The sequence below is a fragment of the Vanessa cardui genome, chromosome 19 (assembly GCF_905220365.1).
Source record: "Vanessa cardui chromosome 19, ilVanCard2.1, whole genome shotgun sequence".
Lineage (NCBI taxonomy): Eukaryota > Metazoa > Arthropoda > Insecta > Lepidoptera > Nymphalidae > Vanessa > Vanessa cardui.
Genome location: NC_061141.1, coordinates 10,859,495 through 10,882,837, shown reverse-complemented (window position 1 = coordinate 10,882,837; position 23,343 = coordinate 10,859,495). Strand labels below are relative to the sequence as shown.

The 23,343-nt window shown below is 37.2% G+C and overlaps 1 protein-coding gene across 1 annotated transcript; it reads right to left on the bottom strand.

Annotated features, from left to right (window-relative positions):
- Nucleotides 1-51: 51 nt before the first annotated feature.
- LOC124537884 (coronin-7) lies at nucleotides 52-21,679 on the bottom strand. The gene is made up of 23 exons (XM_047114841.1): nucleotides 21,528-21,679; nucleotides 20,773-21,155; nucleotides 19,356-19,542; nucleotides 17,870-18,073; nucleotides 16,918-17,139; nucleotides 16,320-16,447; nucleotides 15,631-15,768; nucleotides 12,005-12,553; nucleotides 10,849-10,957; nucleotides 10,214-10,312; nucleotides 9,607-9,727; nucleotides 8,650-8,748; nucleotides 8,128-8,225; nucleotides 7,441-7,554; nucleotides 7,117-7,365; nucleotides 6,193-6,452; nucleotides 5,459-5,580; nucleotides 4,577-4,715; nucleotides 4,184-4,315; nucleotides 3,061-3,135; nucleotides 2,798-2,933; nucleotides 2,005-2,114; nucleotides 52-1,605 (listed from the first exon to the last, which is right to left on the bottom strand). The coding sequence occupies exons 2-23, from the start codon at nucleotides 21,079-21,081 to the stop codon at nucleotides 1,513-1,515; spliced, it is 3,693 nt and encodes a 1,230-aa protein (XP_046970797.1). The 5' UTR covers nucleotides 21,082-21,155; nucleotides 21,528-21,679; the 3' UTR covers nucleotides 52-1,512.
- Nucleotides 21,680-23,343: the final 1,664 nt, after the last annotated feature.

The following is a 23,343-nucleotide window of genomic DNA, read 5'->3' as shown; positions in this document are numbered from 1 at the left end:
ATCCATTCCCTATATCAATGAGATACATAATTAAATGACTACAACAAAAAAAAACAATAAATAATTCGTTTCTAATCGTGAGTCCTAATTTATAAGAAAAAAATAAATATGTAGTTTTTTTTTGTTTTTAAATGACGAAAACTTTAATATAACTAATTTTCAACTAAAATGTTGGATTAGGTGCATAAATAGAGAATGCTTTGGGATAGAGGGTGGTTTAGGAATCTTTTCGTGTTCTAAGTTTATAAAAATGTTATTAAAATGTTCTTAATTACTATATGGTGTGATTTAGTGAATCGAGTTACAATGTATATGATAGGCCAATAAAATTCCATTACATTCCTTTGATGAGAATCTTAATGACATAAAAAGATATAAATGTTTTGTCACGTGACAAAAATCATAAGTGAATCAGTGTAATTAATGGCCGAAGACGTAAGAATATTAATAAAACAATGATGGAACAGCTTCCAATTTTAAATTTCAAATTACATGTAGTACTGTTGATATTTTTTATTTTTAAATTATTAATTGCCAGATGTATGTCGGACAAAGACCTAAACTTCATCTTAAACAGGTTTAAGAGTTTTGAAACGGAAGTTTATCGGTTTTTTCGACCTTGTTCCGACATGTAACAGTGTTACGCTCGACTATTATAGTTTTTCGAATTGTTTCATTGAAAGAAAACATTTATTTCTGTTCATGTAAAAGATATTTTTTTCATAGTATCCAAACTATTTTTCGATGACTTTTCTGATGAAATAGAAATTGTTGTTTCAATCACTTATTGGCCTTTAAAATAGACAAATATCAACTTAACTCCATCATCTCACAAAATAGATAATGATCAACTATTGAAAGTGATATTGGCTATTATCTATGCTATAAAGTTACATTATTTAAAATAGGTATACGCTAGAAAAATGTTTATAAAATATCGCATGTCGGCTGAGTATCAAAACACTTAGGGCGGCTAGGTAACCTAGATCTAGGACTCGGGTATCCTTGGATATGGACTAATACCGGACTACTTACGACTTAGACGATATACTTGTGTACACTAGTTGTAATATCAACTATTGACCACATGAGATCACGATAAATACATTTCAATGTTCTTTATAAATATAAGAACGGACATCGGTTACGTAGGAAATGTCAAGACTATTTTTATATACTGATCTTTACTCAAGTATACCGAGTAAATAAACTTATATATACTGCACCAGGATCTTCACTGATTATATTTAAATTAAAATTTCATTTATATAACCACAAAACGTGGTCACCTCAACCAAAAAGTGTAAATTTAATTTTTTTTAATGTCAAACCGAATACTGTTAAGCAATTTGAAACTCATATAATTTCATATGTTTTCATAAATATAGAAATAATTTAGATTAATCATTTTCAATAATAACTGGATTTTAAGAATATTTAAATTCAAATACATTCAGTGAATGTTTCATACGTTCGTTCATTCATTCGTTCTCTCTCGTCTCCGCAGGATTCTCATTGGTCCCATTCCGACTCGTCGACCCCCTCCATACTGTCCTGTTCCAACTTGAGATTCACCGTCACTTTAGCACTCATTGATTTCATTATCTGAAAGAAATGCACAAATAATTAATTAAATCTTCTTATTTAATAGATATGAATGTGTTCCTAAACCATTTATCTGATTGTGATGAAGCTGGTGAACCGTTCTGAATAAGCCTGCAAAGTTGCTTAGGCCAATAAAAGCGATAACATACAAAAAATAATAAATTAAATTAAAAATTCAGAAACCCCCGCCACAAAAAACACATAAGCTACCTTTAAAAAGTAAAAAAATAATAAAAGAAAATTAATCCTACAAAACACCTATAATACAAAAAAAACTAAATTGAAATCGGTTTATTCGTTCGGGAGCTATGGTGCCACAGACAGACACGTCAAACTTATAACACCCCTCTTTTTGCGTCGGGGGTTAATAAACGTATATTATTTCAAAGAAACACTCACGCTCTCCTGCTTATCCTTAGGGTCCATGGGTACGTGAGATTTGATGAGATCTGGTTTCGGTTTCTGCGGGGGTTTCTCCTTGGCCGGCGCGGCGGCAGTGTGACTCGACACTGAAAATTATATTCAACTGTAATCCACTAACACATAGAAAAAAAATCATATAAACTGCAGTATATGTGTCCTGCATGTGTGCGTGTGTGTGTGTGTGTGTGTGTGTGTGTGTGTGTGTGTGTGTGTGTGTGTGTGTGTGTGTGTGTGTGTGTGTGTGTGTGTGTGTGTGTGGGCGTGTGTGTGTGTGTGTGTGTGTGTGTGTGTGTGTGTGTGCGTGTGTGTGTGCGTGTGTGTGCGCGTGTGTGTGTTTGTGTGTGCGTGTGTGTGTGTGCGAGTGTGTGTGCGAGTGTGTGTGTGTGTGTGTGTGTGTGTGTGTGTGTGTGTGTGTGTGAGAGTGTGCGCGTGTGTGTGTGTGTGTGTGTGTATGTGCTTGTGTGTGAGTGCGAGTGTGCGTGTGTGTGTGCGCGTGTGTGTGTATGTGTGCGTGTGTGTGCGTGTGTGTGTGTGTGTGAGAGAGTATGTGCGTGTGTGTGTGTGCGAGTGTGCGTGTGTGTGTGCGTGTGTGTGTGTGTGCGTGTGTGAGTATGTGCGTGTGTGTGTGTGCGAGTGTGCGTGTGCGTGTGCGTGTGCGTGTGCGTGTGCGTGTGCTTGTGCGTGTGCGTGTGCGTGTGCGTGTGCGTGTGTGTGTGCGTGTGTGCGTGTGTGTGTGTGTGTGTGTGTGTGCGTGTGTGTGTGTACGCACGCGTCTCCATGCCGGGCGGCTGCAGGTTGTGCGTGCGCGCGGGCACGCGGGTGCCCGCCAGCCAGGAGCGAGCCGACTGCCAGCTCTCCCACGTCACCAGTGTGGGCGGGAACAGGTCGTCCTGGAACAACTCGCTCTGCGGACCGCCAACGAGGAGAGTCAGTAACACGTCACGCATCTTAACTACTAGGTATATAAATAACTATAGGTAGACCTATAGTTATTTATATACCTTAGGTAGTCAATTAAATGAAACCACATACTTTTATCCTGGGCACCGTGAACGATAGAGGTTCGATGTTGCCATTCGTCAGTCTCAGCGCTCGCGCAAACTCCACCTGAATCGAGATATTTTATATTATTATTGCTTGGTTTGTGTAGAGGATAATGAAAGACACTAACTAGTTCACGATTTATCAACGAGACGGTACAATTAGACGAACTGTGACGCACTTGATAGACACTCTGTTTTACATATGCAATGCTTCGATTTTTATACATGATATATGCCAAAGAATATGAGATACACAGATGTGAAATATTTTAGTCATAGAATATGTAACTTTACTAACTGTTCACTTTAATGAAAATGAAAAAATGTTTATTAACAAAAAACAACATTATACAATGAAATGTCCGGTGGTACCCACACTAGATATTCCTGTTTCGTGGGTACCTATTGATAGTTTTACAGTACCTGTTTATTGTTGTCGCTCGACTTAGAATTTAAATTATATAATTGTTTAACATACATTGCATAATTTAAGTAGGATTAACTAACAGATGGTCTTACGTTAATGAATAGGTACTATACTCAGTGCAAGAAAAGTTTTTCGGTAGTATCGTAGGTCAATGAGGAGAGCCAAGAAATAATTTTTGTTTTGGCTTGTTTAACGGAGCAATGTTTAATATCACAAGCGTTGGCTACTTTATTGTATATAAACGACTCAATGAAAGGACTGAAGCGTCTAGCAAAAGATGTTTTAATTTTGGGCAGGGGGAGCCTATAGTCCCGACGTTTGAGTAAAATTTTGTAGTCTTTGAAGATATAGTTGAGTGATGAACTTTAAGTGCGATTTTTAGTATATATAGTTGGCGTACAGTTAGAGCTTCGCTTTCCTGATAAAGCTTGGTTGTTAAATTGTCAAAGGGTTTATTCAACATCGTTTTGAGCACTGATCTTTGGGCTCGTTCGAGGTGAATTAAATGCGTTTTACAAGCGCTTCTAACCTACGTGCATATACGGCACATTATCATATGGCTCGAAATCAATCTTATCGAAACTCACAAGATATGCAGGAAATTAAATAGGTGCATATTGCACTAACTAGATGTTTATGTAATGAGAACTAGTGAAAAGAAACACATTATAAAACATTTCCGTACCTTTTCCACGGCGAGCAAGTTCTTGGGCAGGAAAACGATTCCCTGGTGCAGCGTGGAGCAGCGGTGATGAGACAGAGCGCACAGGTAAGGCGCCTCACTCGTCACTTCGTAGCAATATATGGTGGAATCACCCTGGAAATAACGACACGACGAATTAATTTACTGCGTGCGTGTACACAACCCGCATTGGAACAGCTTGGTGGAATATGTTCCAAACCTTCTCCTCAAAGGGAGAGGAGGCCTTTAGCCCAGCAGTGGGAATTTACAGGCTGTTGTTGTTGTTGTTGTGCGTGTGTGTGAGTAATTTAAATATTAGAAACTATATTCCAGTAGGAATACGGTAGTAGAGAATGCAGTAGGAATTTGAGAGTAACTGTGTTTGTGAGTACTCACTCGCCCGGTAAGGAAGAGCGTGTTGGAGTCGTGGTCGAGATGTATGTGCAGTATGGCGGGCGACACGTCCAAGCCCACCGTGCACAACGGAGCGCTGAGATCCGACGCGTTGTACAGCAGAATCTGCCGCTCCGACACCCTGAGAAAGTTCAAAAGCTGTTATACTCATTGCAAATTTTATATTAGAAAAAATACCAGTGAATTCCTTGACAAAGTCAATTGTCATTGTACTAAATGGATAAATCGAATCGTTACCGACAACATAAGACATGAGATAGAGAAAAATAGATATGTTATATTTATTAAAGAAATATCTCATATACAAGAAAATATAACATACATATACATGAAGTAAACAAAATCTAGTCCATATAATTTATAAATAAAATTTTAACAAAAAGAAAAACCGACTTCAAACAAAACACTATTTTAAAACAAATAAAAATGCACTAAAAAGTAATAAAAATAATTGCATATTTAACATATTTTTGAGAGTCCTCCTAGGAATATTAGACTACTTAAAAGTCGATTTACGATTATATAATGTAGTTATAATTATTGCTATATTTGGAGCCGGTGTCAGCCATGGGCACACGCTTCAGCAATCAAAAGAAAGAAGCGATACGAGCCTCTTGATTGACCCAGTATAATATCGTACAAAAGGTAATTTGTAAGAAACATATTTCTTAAAGTATTCTCGTATTGTTTTTTGATAGATATAGTATAGGTTGGCTAAAAAAAAAAAAAAAAAAATACAGACGAATTGATAACCTCCTCCTTTTTGAAGTCGGTTGAAAATATGATATTGAACGATGTCCTTGAGACACCATTCAATATCGATGAATTGAAAATATTGTAGCGTAGTTTCAGGGCGGTACGCACTTGTCGAAGCCAGTGACGACAAGGTGCGTGTCGTGCAGCGCCCACACCACGCGCGCGCCGCGGCTGCCCAGCGGGCCCGCGCCGCGACGAACCGCCTCCGCCGCCGCGCGCGGCTTGAACACCTGCACACGTTACATCACTAGTGCATACACTCATAGGCCCATGTTTAAGCTGCGCAATGTCATAACATCGAGACTTAGTCCAAAAATATTTTAATGGGAATATATCAAATGTGTCTATTACCAAAAAAATCTGCGCACACACATTACACTCATAGGCCCGTGTTTGAGCTGCGCAGTGTCATAAATAACATCGAGACTTCCTCGGTCCAACAATATTTTAATGGGTAATATATCAAATGTGTCTATTACCAAAAAAATTATATAGAAGCATTTGGAACATTTTCTGGGTTCTGCTACATCAAATACGTGAGTTCTGTCTTATAAAAAAATATAATTGTGGTTGTTTCTTGTACCAATATCTGAGTCATTTCATAAGATCATTTTATATTTATTTATAATGACTACATAGTTTGCATTGCTGTGCTCCAAAATCAATGATCAAACTAGTGTTATCACAACTTAGCAAGAGACATAACATCTTAAATTCCATGATTTACAGAACGTGTTAACACAAGATTTGTTTTATACACCTTAAATAGCTTGAACATAAAACTGAAGTTAACTAACCGTCAAATACCACTAAAATAACCAAAAACTAAAATAACCACTAACCCGTATGTTACCATCCTTACAAACGGTAGCTAAGTATTCTCCACACGTCGACCAATCTAACGCAAATATCTGATCCGTGTGACCGGTCAGCGTGATTTCAGCTGTCGGAGTCTCTTGGCTGAGGTCCCAGATCTTGATGGTGAGGTCGTGGGCGGCCGTGGTCAGGAGATCGGCAGCGGTCGGATGAAAGCGTATTATGTATATTTTGTCGGGGTGAGCTGAGAAGGTACGGTTGGGCTCGTTTGTCGATTCTTGAAGACCTACAAAAATAAATAAAATTGAAAATCATGTTACTTCGAATAAATATAGAATGTATAATTAGTGTCAAAATTGTTATATATGAAACTAGTAGTCGCCTGCGGCTTCGCTCAAGTTTTAGAGTGTTGGTTGGCATGTGTCAGAGAGAAAAAAAGTAACCTATTTCCCTTCTTGGAGTTTAAATTTGCTTTATACCAAATTTCATCAAATTCGGTTCAACAATTTGGTCATGATAGACCGACAGACAGACAGAGTTATTTTCACATTTATAATCGCATTCCGTTTTTGCCGCAGGCCAAATTTCCCTTGTTAAATATTAATTTTATATGCATATACAACAACAACAACAGCCTGTAAATTCCCACTGCTGGGTTAAAGGACTCCTCTCCCTTTGAGGAGAAGGTTTGGAACATATTCAACCACGCTGTTCCAATGCGGGTTGGTGGAATACACATGTGGCAGAATTTCTATGAAATTTGTCACATGCAGGTTTCCTCACGATGTTTTCGTTCACCGCCGAGCACGAGATGAATTATAAAGACAAATTAAGCACATGAATCAGCGGTGCTTGCCTGGATTTGAACCCGCAATCATCGGTTAAGATGCACGCGTTCTAACCACTGGGCCATTTCGACTCAATTGCAAATTATGAAGAGTGTCGCTCACCGTCGTCGGGCAGGATCCACTCGCGCACCTGTCCGTCGTCGCAGGCGACGAGCAGGCGGCGCGCGTCGAAGGGGTCGAAGGCCCAGTCCTGCAGCGGCGCGGGGTGCAGCAGCGCGGGCGGGTGCAGCGCGGCGGGGTGGCGCGGCGCGGCGCGCGCGGCCGGCGTGCTGCCCTGCGGCAGCTCCACCACGCCCAGGCGCCCGCCGCCGCCGCCGCCGCCCACCGGCACGCCCACGCGCACGCCGTTGCCTGCGCAGGGGCTCGCTCAGCGGGGCTCGCGCCGCACGGGTCGGGCCGCGTGACCCGTCGCCGCGCGCTACTCACCGTAGAAGCCGTTGCACTCGCCGGATATCTGCCGGCTGATGTTCTTGATGTTCTCCACGTGCGTGGACTTGTGGCCCGGCGTGCCCTTCAGGTGACGGAACTTGGACACCTTACCTGGAAACGAACCCATAATAGGCTTTTTGACTGGTTTTTAAAATCCATTTTATATTATTTAATAGAAGTTATGGAACCCAGTAAAGGTTGTGTTTTTTATTTCTAGTACATATTTGCCGAAAAATATCATACTAAAAATTTCATATTTAAATAGCGCGCGAAAACGCTACTTGGACAATATGGCGCTGCAATGGGGTCGGTGACGTCACTTTGCTGTATTTTAATCTGTGGTACATATAGTAGAAAAGCAAAGTTTACAAGAAAGTGACTTCGTCATAAGCCCGGCCAATCAGAAGCGTTTTGTGTCACGTGACAAACGTTTGAAAATTTGCATTTTTATTTATGGATTTTTGAATAAATTAAGTATTATTTTCAACTTTCTTTAGTAAATAACCATTTTTAAACTCATAATATACACGGATTACAATAATTCATAATTTATTTTTCGCATTGTCAAATAGTCTATTAACGAAAGTACAATAATCCGAGTTTCTGCAACGAATTTTCTTCGTGATATTACTAATACATATATTCAACTCCAACTCTAAATATTTTTACTAATGATTAACTTACCGAAGACTGTAGATGTTCTCTTCGTGGTGACGTTGGGCACCGACGATCGCTTTTCCTCGCGTTCTGGACTCTTGCGAGACTTTAATGAATCCCTACGTCTGTAAAAATAAATACCACACGTAAGTGAAGTTGTAATGAACACAACACAACTTAGATGTCACATCGGCAAAATTCGTAAAACCGATCACATCCGAATTAAGTACACTATCCCAAATTATCAATATTTAAATCTCAGGCGAATATGATCTTCGCACAAACGTAATAACTTGTAATATCATATGCCCTAATATATTCGTCAATTTGACGCATCAATTTACATGCACTTGCTTTCTCTGACGCGTGAATCTATAGCGACGAATAGCGTCGAATGGCGCGATAGGGAGCTATTTCTATTGGTTGTTTAAATCGGCAGTAATCGGTTTTATTTTCATTCCATTGCATTTTCCGATGCTACATCTAATTTGTGTCGTACTATAAGGTAGTATGTAAGGTGTCAGATGCGATGAGTGGTGGATTGCGTACCGGAGTGGCGCCGGAGAGACGGGCGTCTCGTCATTGGCGACGCTGACCGAACGCGCCTCGTACGCGCGACGCCGCTCTGCAATCGACTGACTGCTGCCGCTGAAAAACGATTAGTACAAACATTTTAACATCTAATCTATACTAATATTATAAAGAGGAAAACTTTGTTTGTTTGGTTGTAGTGAATAGGCTCAAAAACTACTGGACCGATTTTAAAAATTCTTTCACCATTCGGAAGCTAAATTAATCCCGCATAACATAGGCAAAATTTTATTTTGAAAAAAAAAATAGGGTTCCGTAAGATATTTTGGGTTTTTCGGACAAAAAAGGAAAAAATCTACCAAAAAAGTTGATTTTTTGCGTATGATGCCTAAACTATAAAAGATAGAACTATAAAATGTTCTAACTCCGGTCATTAGAGGGCATAATGGCCTCCGACCCTAAGAACCTCATCAGATTCGTGGCTGATGTTGGTCTGGCTGAGGTGTTGTGATCACTAATTTGAGGTTTATCACAATAGATCCAAGCGCCGGTTGCAGTAGTTCTTCAAATGTGACCGTGCCTCAGCAGTAGGGATTTAGAAGACTGATTATGAACCGTTATCTACGCGGGCGAAGCCGCGGGCGACCGATAGTTACACAATATAAAGCTACTTGCTACTTTTAATCAAAGCTTTGACGACCTCCATGGTCGAGTGGTGTGTACACCGGTTTTCCTGGATACGCCACTCTGAGGTCCCGGGTTCGATTCCCGGGCGAGTCGATGTAGATCATCATTAGTTTTCTATGTTGTTGATGGTGTTTGTGGTACCGTCGTTACTTCTGATTTTCCATAACACAAGTGCTTCAGCTACTTACATTGGGATCAGAGTAATGTATGTGATGTTGTCTCATATTTATTTATTTATTTATTATAAAGCTTTACATAACTTCATGATTAATAATAAAAATATCTTACTCGGTGGTCTCAAACATCTTCCTCCGCTCAGCGGTGCCGGGAGTCTTGGGCCTGTATCCTGAATCCGAAGAGTTCACTTCCTCTTCCAAGCTCGTGTCTGATTTCCCATTCGTGTATTCTTCTGTGGAAATCAATAAATTTATCATTTATTAGTTGTAGGTACTTAAACCTACCAGGTGAAATTTAATTTGATATAATTTAAAATTATGAATTTGGAAAAATACTAATTTTATTTATATTTGTTATATATCATTACAAACAGACTGTTGTTTAATATTTAATCCAAGCTGTCCAAATGGAGATATTTCTCCAAATTAAAATAAATAAACATTGAGAGACCGTTAGTCGCACAAGCATATAAGACGACCTCCGTGGTCGAGTGGTGGTACACCGGTTTTCATGGGTACGCCACTCCGAGGTCCCGGGTTCGATTCCCGGCCGAGTCGATGTAGATTATCATTAATTTTCTATGTTGTCTTGGGTCTGAGTGTTTGTGGTAGCGTTGTTACTTCTAATCTTCCATAACACAAGTGCTTTAGCTACTTTCATTGGGATCAGAGTAATGTATGTGATATTGTCTCATATTATATTATGATTATATTATTACCCTTGCTCGCAGCAACTTCGACATCACTAGTCGGTGACAGCGACTTCTCCTTCTCGTCGTCTCTGACCGGACGGGCGTCGGACGAAACGGGTGATAAGCCTGTAGAGAATATACTTTCTGTATTACAAATTAGACACATGCAGATTTCCTTCACCGCCGAGCACAAGATGATTTATAAACACAAATTAAACACATCAAAATTCAGCGGTGTTTGCCTGAGTTCGAACTCGCAATCATCGGTTACGAAATACGTGTTCTAACCACTAGACCATCACGGCTCTATACTATAAAGATATTCCATCAATAGAGTGTAAGAAACAAATACAATATATGACGACCTACGTGGTCGAGTGGTGTGTACACCGGTTTTAATGGGTACGCCACTCCGAGGTCTCGGGTTCGATTCCCGGCCGAGTCTATGTAGATTATCATTAGTTTTCTACATGGTCTTGGGTCTGGGTGTTTGTAGTACCGTCGTTACTTCTGATTTTCCATAACACAGGTGCTTTAGCTGTTTACATTGGGATCAGAGTAATGTATGTGATGTTGTCTCATATTATATTAAAAAAAAAATACAATATAACCTTAAAAACAAAACAAAACTGGAAACCCCTTAATAATGCAGGAAGACTGACCTGAATCAGACTTGGTGAGTCCGGGAACGGCTGGCACGGAGAACACCTTATCGAACGAAAACTCCTCGCTGCCGGCCGACGCTGAGAAAGGCTTCGGTCCCAGGCGAGGCTGGAATGGTACAAAACATTGGCTATAAAACGACCATCTCAATATCAAATACATCATTATAACAGCTGACATTTCAGAATCTAATTAAGTATTTCCGACTTTTCTGTACTTCTTATGCTTCTCGTAAAATAAATAAATAATTGTTAACATTTTATTGTACAAGTAAAACTTAAATAATATCACACAACTCTGGGGTTATAATAAAAAACACACACACACAAAACAAAAAAATAACAACCAATTAAAAAAATATATGTCAATATTTATAATACACATAATAAAGTTATATAAAATCATGAATATATAACATAAAATTAGATAAAATTGTTCAAAAAAAAAAAACAAATAAATATTAGAGACATGTATTGGAACTGAAAATTATTATTTCTCCTCATATGTTTAAAGGAAACCTGCATTTATTAATAATGCACTATTTTTCTTCCACATATATATCAACCAACATATTTGAGGGTATGCTTAAATAATATATAAATCTTTTCAGTGGGAGACTTAACATATATTTATAAACGCAAGACAAAAAAAGTTCTTTTCAGGTCAGGAAAAGGAAACATCTTTCGAACCGGTAATTTTAGGTGAGTGTTTAATTTCACTATCAATAAGTAAGTGCAATGTTTCCATATTGAATAAAGGATTTTGAGTTTGAGTTATTACTTTTCTTATACGTATACAGAGCCATGTAAATTCTAAAAATATATTCAACACTATACTCTTAATTATAGTGTAAGTACAGGCACCAGCGACATAACATCTTAGCTGCTTAGGTCGATGCATTGTAAGCCAACACTCACAAGCATACATAAGTTCACTCACCCTTCAAATCGGAACACAACAATACTGATTGCTGCTTAGAATTACATTTCAAACTTCTTACAGGGAAAATATCTATGGGCAGTCACTTCCTACCATCAGATAGCCCATTACATGACAATTTATATTGTAAGTAGTACAATATAAAAAATATATACATACATTATTCAAGCTACATAAACAAGTCAACACCAACCTATCCAGGATAGATAGAAATACCTTATAACCAGACCCAGGAACGGATGTAGTCCTCGGTTTAGGTTTGGGCGCTTCTGAGACCTGGTCGTCAGAAGATCCAGCTTCCGATATAGACGACCTAGGTAAAGGCTTGGGCACCTGAACGGGAACGCCATTTATGTAACTATTGCTTCTCGATAGGGACTCGGACGAGTCCGAACTCTCAGTCTTCTCGAGAGACTTATCCGACTTGATGGTCTTCTCGTTGTCTTCGTCGTTCTTCTGAGTTTCGTCATCGTCTAGTTTCCTGTCGTAATCGTGACCGTTGTCGGTTATTTTCTTGTGGATGCCATTCGTATCCTTGGAATAGTCTTTCGGTTCCGACTTCTGTTTCTCCATTCCTTTGATCAGGTCTTTGACGTTGACGAAGTCTATCCTGTCCTCGTCCGAGGGTTCAGGCTGCGCTTGTTTTTGTGCTTGCTTCGAGGGTTCCTCTGGCTTCTGGGTTACGATCGGTTTCGGTTCGGTTTTCTTCGGCGACGGCATTGCTAATATCGCTTTGACGAATTCTTCAAGGTTACCTCTGTGTGTCTGGAAACAATATATTTTAATCAAGTCATTATTTATACCTAAAAGGTTTATATAAAAACAAAAACGTCTATTATAAAAACAAAAAAGAAAAAAAAACAAATATTACTTACTTTATGTAATGTTACTACCAAATCCTCTTTTAGCACTAACTACACAAAGCTTTTAAACTAAGTATCACAACACACAACTAAAAACGAAATTTAAAAAACAAACACACTTACAAAAAAAATATTCCTTAAAAAAAAACAAATAAATAACCAAACCGTAAAAACGAAAAAAAAACTACACCGACAATAAAAAAATAATTAATCATGCAATCAATACTTTCATTACTAACAAGTAAATTAATCAAATATATATTTTTTATTTGCACAAAACAATATATTTGACGCAATGATAAACCTCACTTAACATATCTTATGAATGGTTGCATGCAAAATAAAAATTTCATACATATAACTAAACTAAGGAAAACCGTATGAGAATGCTTGGACATCAAAATTATACAAAATCATAATAGTGCATTTCAATGGCGGGAGGGATGAATCACATAAACTAAACAACTTTGACCTTTAATTAAAATGACATTCAAGTTTATTCAGTGAAAGAAACATAATTAATAAGTTTTTTATCTTTTTTTATTAATGAATGAAGGAATTAATAGTATGTCAATTAATATAAATAAATAATTTATAAGATGATGATAAAGTTAAGATCAATTAAACTGTTTATTTGATTCTGGTACCGCGCATGAAAACTTTTATTCTCACTAAATTTATAATTATTTTGCTAGGTAAAAATTTGACCTGCCATATATTGACGAATTGATATTTAATCATTCTCCATTTTTAAGACGAACATTGTGTCAAAATCTAAATATTGTATGGTATTGCAATTTTGTAAAAATACGTTAACTTTAGTTTTTCAGGAACGGAACTTAAATTGAATTAAATAAGTGGAATAATGTATAAGATAGCATATATATTTTCGGTTTGTTTATCTTTTATCCTCTTCTCATTGGAAATGACTATCATTATGATAATAAAGGTAATCTTGGCAAGTGTCACAAAATCTAGCCTACTACACACGAAATGAGAGCCCTCAGAGGCCCGCAGCCGCGTACGCCATTAGAAGACAAATACTCTATATAATGATTTTTTACTTACTACCTTACTTTCTTTTATGTAAAAAAAAAATAACAGTCAATATTGAAATGGCTTACAAGCCGCTTAAGTATAAAGTGGTAGGTTCGAATTGAAAGAGTCAGGTCTCCTCAAGGTCAATTGGAGAGGTATTTAGGAGTATTAGTGATAATGTTGTCTTAAATTTTCGCGATTACACATTGAAATAAAACTAGTTATAACTTGAATTTGAATCGCGTATATTAATTACACAGGTCTGCGACCAAAAAACTGCATAGGATTTTTTTACATTTTCTTACAGATTTTAGCCTCCCAAAAACAGAAAAAATATTCAAATTATTATATCACATAAGTTTTTATGTATATTGCAGTTTATTTGTTCATTGGTAATAAACATATATGATTTTTATTTGATAATTGAGAAGAAGCACCTGAGCTGTTGGCGAGATTAGAAATGTTTTAACATGTTGAGAAAAGTCTAATGACGTATATCGCTAAGAAAAAATCTTTTCGATTTGGAATTCCTATGATGAGGCGTGAGCAGAAAAATCACACCACAGACTGCTACTTTTGCTCAGTTGACGTAGGGGGATTCAATTCAAAAAACAAAAGAAACATAATTTATCCTAATGTTGACGTCAGCTATACGTCCAGTGCTCCATAGCTCCGAGATATCTATCCCGCAGCCACCTTCCAGTTTGGATGAATACGCCAGTGAGTTGGAGGACGAAGCTACATTGCCGGCTCCGGGTGAATCAAGCTCAGATTTAACTTTTGACGAAGAAGGATGATTTGTAGGGACTTCAAAATACTGACAATGCTTTTGGGTCAGCAGGCAGGCTATATTAAATACCCATGCTTCTTGTGCTTGTGGGATACTAGAGCCAGAGAGAACAGCACTGGAAAAAAAGTGATAGGCCTTCCCGAGAAACTTTAAACCTGGAGAGAATAATGTTATAAACACTACCTTGGTACCATCAGAAAAGGTTTTGTTGCCCCCTCTCCATATCAAATTAGGGTTGATGAAACAATTTGTAAAATCGCTGCAAAAGGATGGAGACTGTTTCAAATATATATGTACAAAATTCCCGAAGCTGTCAGACGCAAAATTGAAAGAGGGAGTTTTCACCGGCCACGACATAAGAAAACTTTTAATGGAAGCTTCATTTGTGAAAACTATGAATGAGAAGGAAAAAGAAGCTTGGGTATCGTTCAAGGACGTAGTGCGAAAGTTTTTGGAAAATACTAAGGATCCTAACTATAAAACCATTGTGCAACGGATGCTAGCAGAATACGAAGCTCAAGGCTGCAAGATGAGCTTGAAGGTCCATTTTTTATACTCTCACATAGACTATTTTCCTGAAAACCTGGGAAAAGCTTACAGTGAAGAGCAGGGGGAGCGATTTCACCAGGATGTCCGGATATTGAGAGAAGGTAATAAGGGCGCTGGGATGTCACTATGCTTGCTGACTACTGTTGGCTGTTTAAGCGAGAAACTGAAGATGAAAATAGGAAAAGGACTCATCAAAGTATCAAGCAAAAGAAGAAGAGGTTTAATAAAGAACATGAATAAGTATATGTATTAAATTAATGTATCGTTAGCTTTTAAAATAAATACTTATTATTTGAAAATTTTGAATAAAAGAGTCCTTTAACCATTTTTTTGTATTTGAATTTGCAAAAAATTCTTATGTGATAGAAAAAAATGGCCGTCATTTTTGGAATCAGCGCACTTTAAAACATATAATTCAGTAAAAATTTCTCCTGCAGCTGACAATTTTTTTTTTTTCGCAGACCTGTGTTATTTTTGGACATCCCGACGTTTCGAGCACTTTACAGCGTTCGTCCACGGGTAGACAGTTTATAACTAGTTTTATTTCAGTATTAGTGATTTCTCAAAATTGACCTTTGTTATGACTATTAAAACATACATACCTGTGCGAGGCGCTCGTCGGGGTGCAGAGACACGGTGGGCGGCGCGCAGTCCTGGTGACGCAGCCACATGGGCGCGCTCAGGAACGTGAGTGCGCCGCGCGTGTCCGGGTACAGGTCTGCGTGGTACTCGCGGTAGCTCTGCGCACACACCGCACACGATACATTATACACTGACATTGCTTTACACCTTGAGGAAGACATCGCTACCCAACCGTACATATACACTCATGACACTACTTTACACCTTTTAGAAGACATCGCTACCCAGCCAATCGGCACTAGGTAACAATATACAACAACAACAACAACAGCCTGTAAATTCCCACTGCTGGGCTAAAGGCCTCCTCTCCCTTTGAGGAGAAGGTTTGGAACATATTCAATGCGGGTTGGTGGAATACACATGTGGCAGAATTTCTATGAAATTCGTCACATGCAGGTTTCCTCACGATGTTTTCCTTCACCGATGAATTATAAAGACGAATTAAGCACATGAATCAGCGGTGCTTGTCTGGGTTTGAACCCGCAATCATCGGTTAAGATGCACGCGTTCTAACTGGGCCATCTCGACCCTTACAGCAATATAAATTATTGAAAACATTATTCGAATTTCGAATTATTCTGGACCTCCTTTTAGTTACTTTAATTTACAATCTAGTTTACTTATTTTATAGTATCAAATTATAGCGTACCTTCCTTGGCACCTGGTACATGATGGGTACCACCGAGGACCCGGCGAGCTGCAGGACACGATTCACTTCTCCCTCCATCACGCGGAGAGCTCGCTTTGGGACTAAGCACGCTCCCTTAGTTTGTTCCCCTGCAATACAATTTAAACAATGGAGACCATCCTCATGACATCATATTATTTTTACTATTCAGATATATTTTATCAAATCCTAAAAACCTATTTTTTAGTGTTGCATATTATAAATTTAATGAATTCCTATTTACCTAAGAAAACAAACAACAACAACAACAACAGCCTGTAAATTCCCACTGCTGGACTAAAGGCCTCCTCTCCCTTTGAGGAGAAGGTTTGGAACATATTCCACCACGCTGTTCCAATGCGGTTTGGTGGAATACACATGTGGTAGAATTTCTATGAAATTTGTCACATTGTTTTCCTCACGATGTTTTCCTTCACCGCTGAGCACGATATTTATTATAAAGACAAATTAAGCACATGAAACAGAGGCGCTTGCCTGGGTTTGAACCCACAATCATCGGTTAAGATGCAAGCGTTCTAACCACTGGGCCATCTCGACTCTTAAGAAAACAAAGACTCACCAGAATGCCTCAATCCCTCGATGAGGTAAGGCTCGCGATCGCTCAACTCCATGTACAGTATAGTCGTGTCTCCCTTCCCGGCCAGGAACAGCATGTTAGTGTCGGGGTCAAACAGGGGCATCAACACACCCGTGGAACAGTCCAGTTCTAATGTTTTCTGGGTTTGCGAGAGGTTACGAATGTCACGAATCATAATCTGACGAAGGCGAGCTGAATCGAAACCTGTGGATAATAAATTTCAATTACATGTTGAGACATCTATTGGCACAACTTGGGGGATCAAGTCATGACGCGATCTTATGACGTCACGACAAATTTATCGTTTTTTTTTCTCTACAAATTCTTTCTCTAACAATTAATGTGTACGGCACGGAGAGCCATATTTTTTATACTTGTTTATCATCAATAGGCTATTTGACTGGTTTTTAAAATCCATTTTATATTATTTGGTAGAGGTTAAAGAACCCAGTAAAAGTAAGCCGAAAAATACGCGCGAAAACGCTACTTGGACAATATGGCGCTGCAATGGGATCGGTGACGTCACTTTGCTGTATTTTAATCTGTGGTACATTTAGTAGAATAGCAAGGTTTACAAGAAAGTGACTTCATCATAAGCCCGGCCAATCAGGAGCGTTTTGTGTCACGTTTGAAAAAATACATTTTGATTTTTGTATAAATTAAGTATTATTTTTAACTTCCGTTGGTAAATAACCATTTTTAATCACATAATCTAGACTGATTACTGTGATTACAATAATTCACAATTTATTTTTCGTCAAATAGCCTATTGTCGGTATGTTTTATTTTTTGAAGACTCACTACACTTGGCACCTAATTAAATTGCTAGTTTGCAATTCATATAAAATCCTACCAGTATTCCACTATGATATGAATTTCAAATTACCAATTATGCAAGCAAGTATGCCACAATTTAAATAAGATATAGTCTTACCCGTAGTGAGAATTCTGTCGGTGTCTCCAAGCCACACGAGGCGGCTGTCCTTAATATTCTGGTGACTGTTGGCGACCCCCAGCACGGGACTGTCGGCTCGAGGATCCAAAATGCGAACTTTTTTGTCCTTGCAGGAAGTCGCCACTAGCTTTCCGTCTTTCTTCCAAGAAGTAGACTGAATGACCTCCGTATGATCTTTATTTACTAAAAAAAAACAATATTTTTTATTATCTTTATATGCGTTTTTCTTTGAGCGTTGACATTTTAAAACCAGATATGGCCATGGGCAAGTAAATGATCTTATTTTAGTGCTAAATAAGTAAATAAGTTTGAAGTTCTTTTTTTATGGTATACGTTGGCGGACGAACATATGGGCCACCTGATGGTAAGTGGTCACCATCGCCCATAGACAATGAAGCTGTAAGAAATATTAACTACTCCTTAAATTGTCAATGTGCCACCAACCTTGGAAACTAAGATGTTATGTCCCTTGTGCCTGTAGTTACACTGGCTCACTCACCTTTCAGACCAGAACACAACAATACTGAGTACTGTTATTTGGCGGTAGAATAACTGATGAGTGGGTGGTACCTACCCAGACGGGCTTGCACAAAACCCTACCACCAAGTAAGTTCAGCATAAAGAAAACAACATACAATACATACAACACATATTTCGGATGGTAGTTTTTTGTATGGTATATTCATTTCGTGGGAGTTGTAGTAATTTAATACTATGTATTGTCTAAAAATAGTCATTGTGTAGATGATTTGGGATTACTCCCATACAGGAGATAACCAGTTGAACAATGTTATTTTTTTTTATTCATATATATAATGTTTATTTCTTATTTAATTTTGGGACTATTGTCCTATGCAGGTAGATCAGTCCCATTTTTCTTCCTTTTGTTTAAACATTATTTATTATTTACAGCTATTAGATAGAATTCCAGGACCATCCTAACAGACTTTGATAAAGGATCTGATATAATACTCTGAACAAATCCAACATCAAACCAACAAACCTTTAAATTGGTTAAGACTAAATTTATAATGTTGCATACATCATTTCCAATTAGAATTAATCAATATTATCAATATTTATATTGGTAATGTATTTGACTTTCCTTTCTGTCTTTAAAGTTGTATTTGTTTAATTACAGATAAATAATAGTTATTTATTTAAGACACTGCTACATATACTAAGAATAAAGAAAAGATAATAATGTAATTGAGAACAAACTGAATTTTATAAAAAATAAACATCCATGTACATTATATATGAAACATTGTAATCATATCAATGTCTTTGTCTTTTTCCTTCAAATTTAAAATCAATATTGACAAAAAGAGACAAAGCGTAGTTAAACCAAATATCCACTAATATTCTACATGTTAACAAGTAAGACTGCTGTATTTCCCTACTGTTTATACATATTTATCTCCCAATTAGTTAGCAATTTATTAATGAAAATAATTATTCTTACCAAAAGCCTCCTTCTGTGTAGTCAGATCCCACAGAGCAAAGTCATGTCCAGAAGCTACATGTATGAGACCGTCAGCCACTGGATGAAAGCCTACATTCTCTACCCTGCGCTGCTTCTGTGATAAAGTACACTCAGGAACTGATAGAGATTCCTTGAGCCCCTCTGGTGGTATATGCCATACTTTTACCTAAAATTAAAAAGATGACTCAAAGTTTCTATGCTCATTGTATGGAAAGGAAAGGAAGGACGATTGATAATAAAATTCCAACACTTAATATCTCCAACAAACACAATTACTAATAGCATTCATTTTTGTCAGATATGAGCAACTGTTTCAGATTTATTATTTATAACGCATTTTTTTTTCAAAACGAAGCAGTCAGCTAGTTGACTAAGTATATGTGCATTTATACAGACCAACAAAACTATCATTGATTTAGTTTAAATATATATGTTTTATTGTAATATTCATTTGTATAAATGAACACAAAGAAATCTAGATTTAGTTTTTTTTAAATGGTTACGAATGTTGAAATAAAATAAATATAGTAAATAACTTTATCACTTTATGTTTCCAACATTATCGATAAAACTAATGAGATATTGTTACAGCAGGGCAACAGGAAATTATATTAATTCATATAAACAATATCATAAAAAATAAAAAACAATATGTTATAAAAGAATCACACAGAGCATTATGCATTTATTTAAATAACGATAATGATTATTACACAACATTACATGGATAATAAGAGCTAGGAGTTAATCATTGATATTTACACAGGATACATAAATTTAATTGTATATGATTATAACATGTTTATGTTCGATGAAAATAGTGAGGAAAATGTAAATCATATTTAATCTTCTATAATTGGCATTTGAAAGTTTCGATATTGAGGCTATTGATAAAGAACATTTAATGCTGATCATTTAAAATTTTACACAATTCATTGCTACTAATTTTTATATCCACTTGCAAAATAGACCCAGCACACACTAAAAGATGAAGATCAATAAAAGTGGCAATAAAGCCACAAAACCACTATGTAAAAATAATCATAAAAAATTGTTAAAACGATTAGTAGTTTAATTTTAAATAATTGAAACTAGTTTCAAATTAAGCTTTCAAATGTATCTGCCAGGTTTTTCAAGCCAGCATTTAATGTGCATCATAAAACAACCGGTAAATACAATTTCAATGCTCTATTCCACATGTAGGTTAACAAAAATCTGTTGATCCTCCTCTTGAGCAATGAATTATGCTAATTCTAAATCTACTAATGAGGTTGTTTAATAACTGTTAAATATAACGAAACATTAAAAATTGTATTTAAAAATATATATACTATAAATAGTGTATGTACTATATATATACTATAATAGATTCCTTTAACATCTAACAATGACTTACCAATGAGTCTTGTGATCCTGTTAACAGTAGACCATCGTGAAATGGAGAAAAGTCCATATCAGTGATAGTATCGGAATGTGCATGTAACAATGGCATTGTCTTGCTCTTCCTCCCGCAGTCGTCTAGAGGAAGCACTGCCATACTGGATCCTACATGCTCCCAGTTAAATGCCATAAAAGCAGCTGATGCACATATATTGTTCCCGTAAGTCTGATATGACCCGACACAAATGTCCCGTATACATGCTTCGGGCTTTGGCACAATGGGTGCTGCATTTTTATATTTAGAGGCTTTAAAACGCCAGGCCATTTTCAGCCAATTTTAAAAAGTTATCAGTCTTTTATATATGGAATGTAGATGAGCCTCGCAGAGGCTGACGATATCTGAAATAATTCATATATCAAATATGATATCCGTTTAATATACACAGTCACCAGACTTTTTTTCTATTTAAAATTTGTAATTTATAAATAAATAATAATGACATCGAATTATTTTATTTTTAAATAATATTCCTACTTTGTATATTTCTCGTACCACAATAATAAAGTAGCTTACTTTAAACACAGCTACAAGTTTAACGTTCTAAACAACAGTAATTAATAAATATTCTAAACACTTTGTTTTGAATAACTTGTCCCGGTCGCGGCCGGAAATACTAGCAACTTCTATAAGTTCACTATATTAACTGAAAATATTTTATAAATAACTTTAGAACACTGCACTTATAGTAAAAACATACTTTAATAACTCACCTTTGCGAGATATACCACTCAGAAACCGATTTCCGCTAGATAGAAGACACTCCCCCTAAACGTCGGCCATTTCGATTCAAGCGACGTTTTGTATGGATCAATAATACAATTACAAGTCGATGACACTTATAACAATGGTAACTTAATTTTTATAAAAATAAAAAACACAATGTATTTATAACATATTATGTCTGTGAATGTGTATGGATTGTAGTTTTGCGGAGATTTTTATAAAAATATAACTTTCTTAAACGTTTATTAAGTGAAATAAAACTAAACTTCAACAAAAATTGGTGAAAGATGCTATTTAAAAATAAAACACGCCATATTAGAATGTTTTAAAATTAAAATCAAATCATTTTAATAAAATAAAATCATTTTAAATTTTTTTCCATGAGTTATTTTTTTAAAGAAAGAGCTAGCAACATTGGTTATTAAATAAAAAATCAAACCAATGTTTAAACCGCATAGACAAAATATATTAATAATGAAAATGTTTATGTACATTTTCGTTATTTTTTATAAAAAAAATATTTCCATTAAAAAGTAAGCACATTAAAATAACATCATTAAATTATAAATATTATGATATAGCAACGGCAAGGACAGCGCAGACACCCTTGTAAAATTAATTTTTAATTTATACAACTTTTAAACTTCTTTCGTTCCATTTTTTACATAGAAATCTATTGAACAAGTAGCTATTTTTAATACACTGGTACGTGCAGTTATATCCTGGTCGTTGATTTTGTTTTTGGCCATATTGTAATACTAAAGACCATTCCACAGCGAAGCTAGGTAGCAGGTACTATGTTGAAGATTTAGAGGAGAGTTTAGGCTTGTTGAATAATACTCCTGATGAGTGGTCGAAGGAATGATTTAATGAAAAATTGCACCGGTATATATACAAACGTCTTAACAAAGTGCTGCTACAAAGATATTATAGTGCATGAGTATGTGCAGTAGTACCTATCTCTTAATATTTTGTTGTGCATATTTCTTCTTATAAATCAATTGGACAGCAAAGACTTTCGGCGGTAGGGCTAGTTCAGGCCCGTTTGGGTAGAAACCACCTACTCTATGTGTTCTTCCGACAAATCCGTATTTATTAGCATTGTTTTCTTCAGATTTTTAGGCTCTGGAAGCCAGTATAGCTACAGTAAATAACATACGATCTTAACTCCGAAGATTGTAACGACTTGGCTGATTGTGAAACTGAAAATGATTAATATTTCACACGGCGCCAATTTCGATGGGCGGTGGTGACCACTTACCATCAGGTAGCCCATTCTCACAATAAAAAATAACTGAAACCTTCGTAGGCCCGACCAGGGACCCTCGCTCCGTGTCCAAAGACGCAGTGGCTACACCACTGATCACGGAGAAAGGACCTCCACGTGTACGAGGTTCAAGGTGCAGGCCCAAGTGAAGTATCTGGGCCTGATATTGCACGGACGATGGACATTTGGGCAGCTATTTGTCCATCTCGGCCCGAGGCTCATCAACGCCACCGCCGCTCACGGTCGACTCCTTCTGAATGTGGGGGGGCCGGGGTTGCTATGCCGGCGTCTCTATTCCGGCGTAGTGAGGTCGATCGGCGCAGTACCGGGCTCCGATCTAGACGCCCTCATCGCTAAAAAGCGGGCCCTGCTGCGAAAGCCGCAAAGGGTTATAGCGGTGAGAGGCAACAGAGGGTACCGTACGGTATCGTGGACTGCGACGACACTTCTTGCGATCCGCCTAGGGACCGCGGCGATCGTCCATGGTCGGCGGAGATCGGGCAGATCAGTGCTCTAGCCCAGCAAGCCCTGATCAT

Excerpts from the sequence above, each read along its gene's own strand:
- LOC124537884 (XM_047114841.1), bottom strand. The coding sequence starts at position 21,081 with ATGGCCTGGCGTTTTAAAGCCTCTAAATATAAAAATGCAGCACCCATT. Across the intron at positions 18,074-19,355 it reads TACACAGAAGGAGGCTTTTG|TAAATAAAGATCATACGGAG; the intron begins GTAAGAATAATT and ends GTTTTTTTTTAG. Across the intron at positions 4,316-4,576 it reads CGCTCTTCCTTACCGGGCGA|GGTGATTCCACCATATATTG; the intron begins GTGAGTACTCAC and ends CGTTATTTCCAG.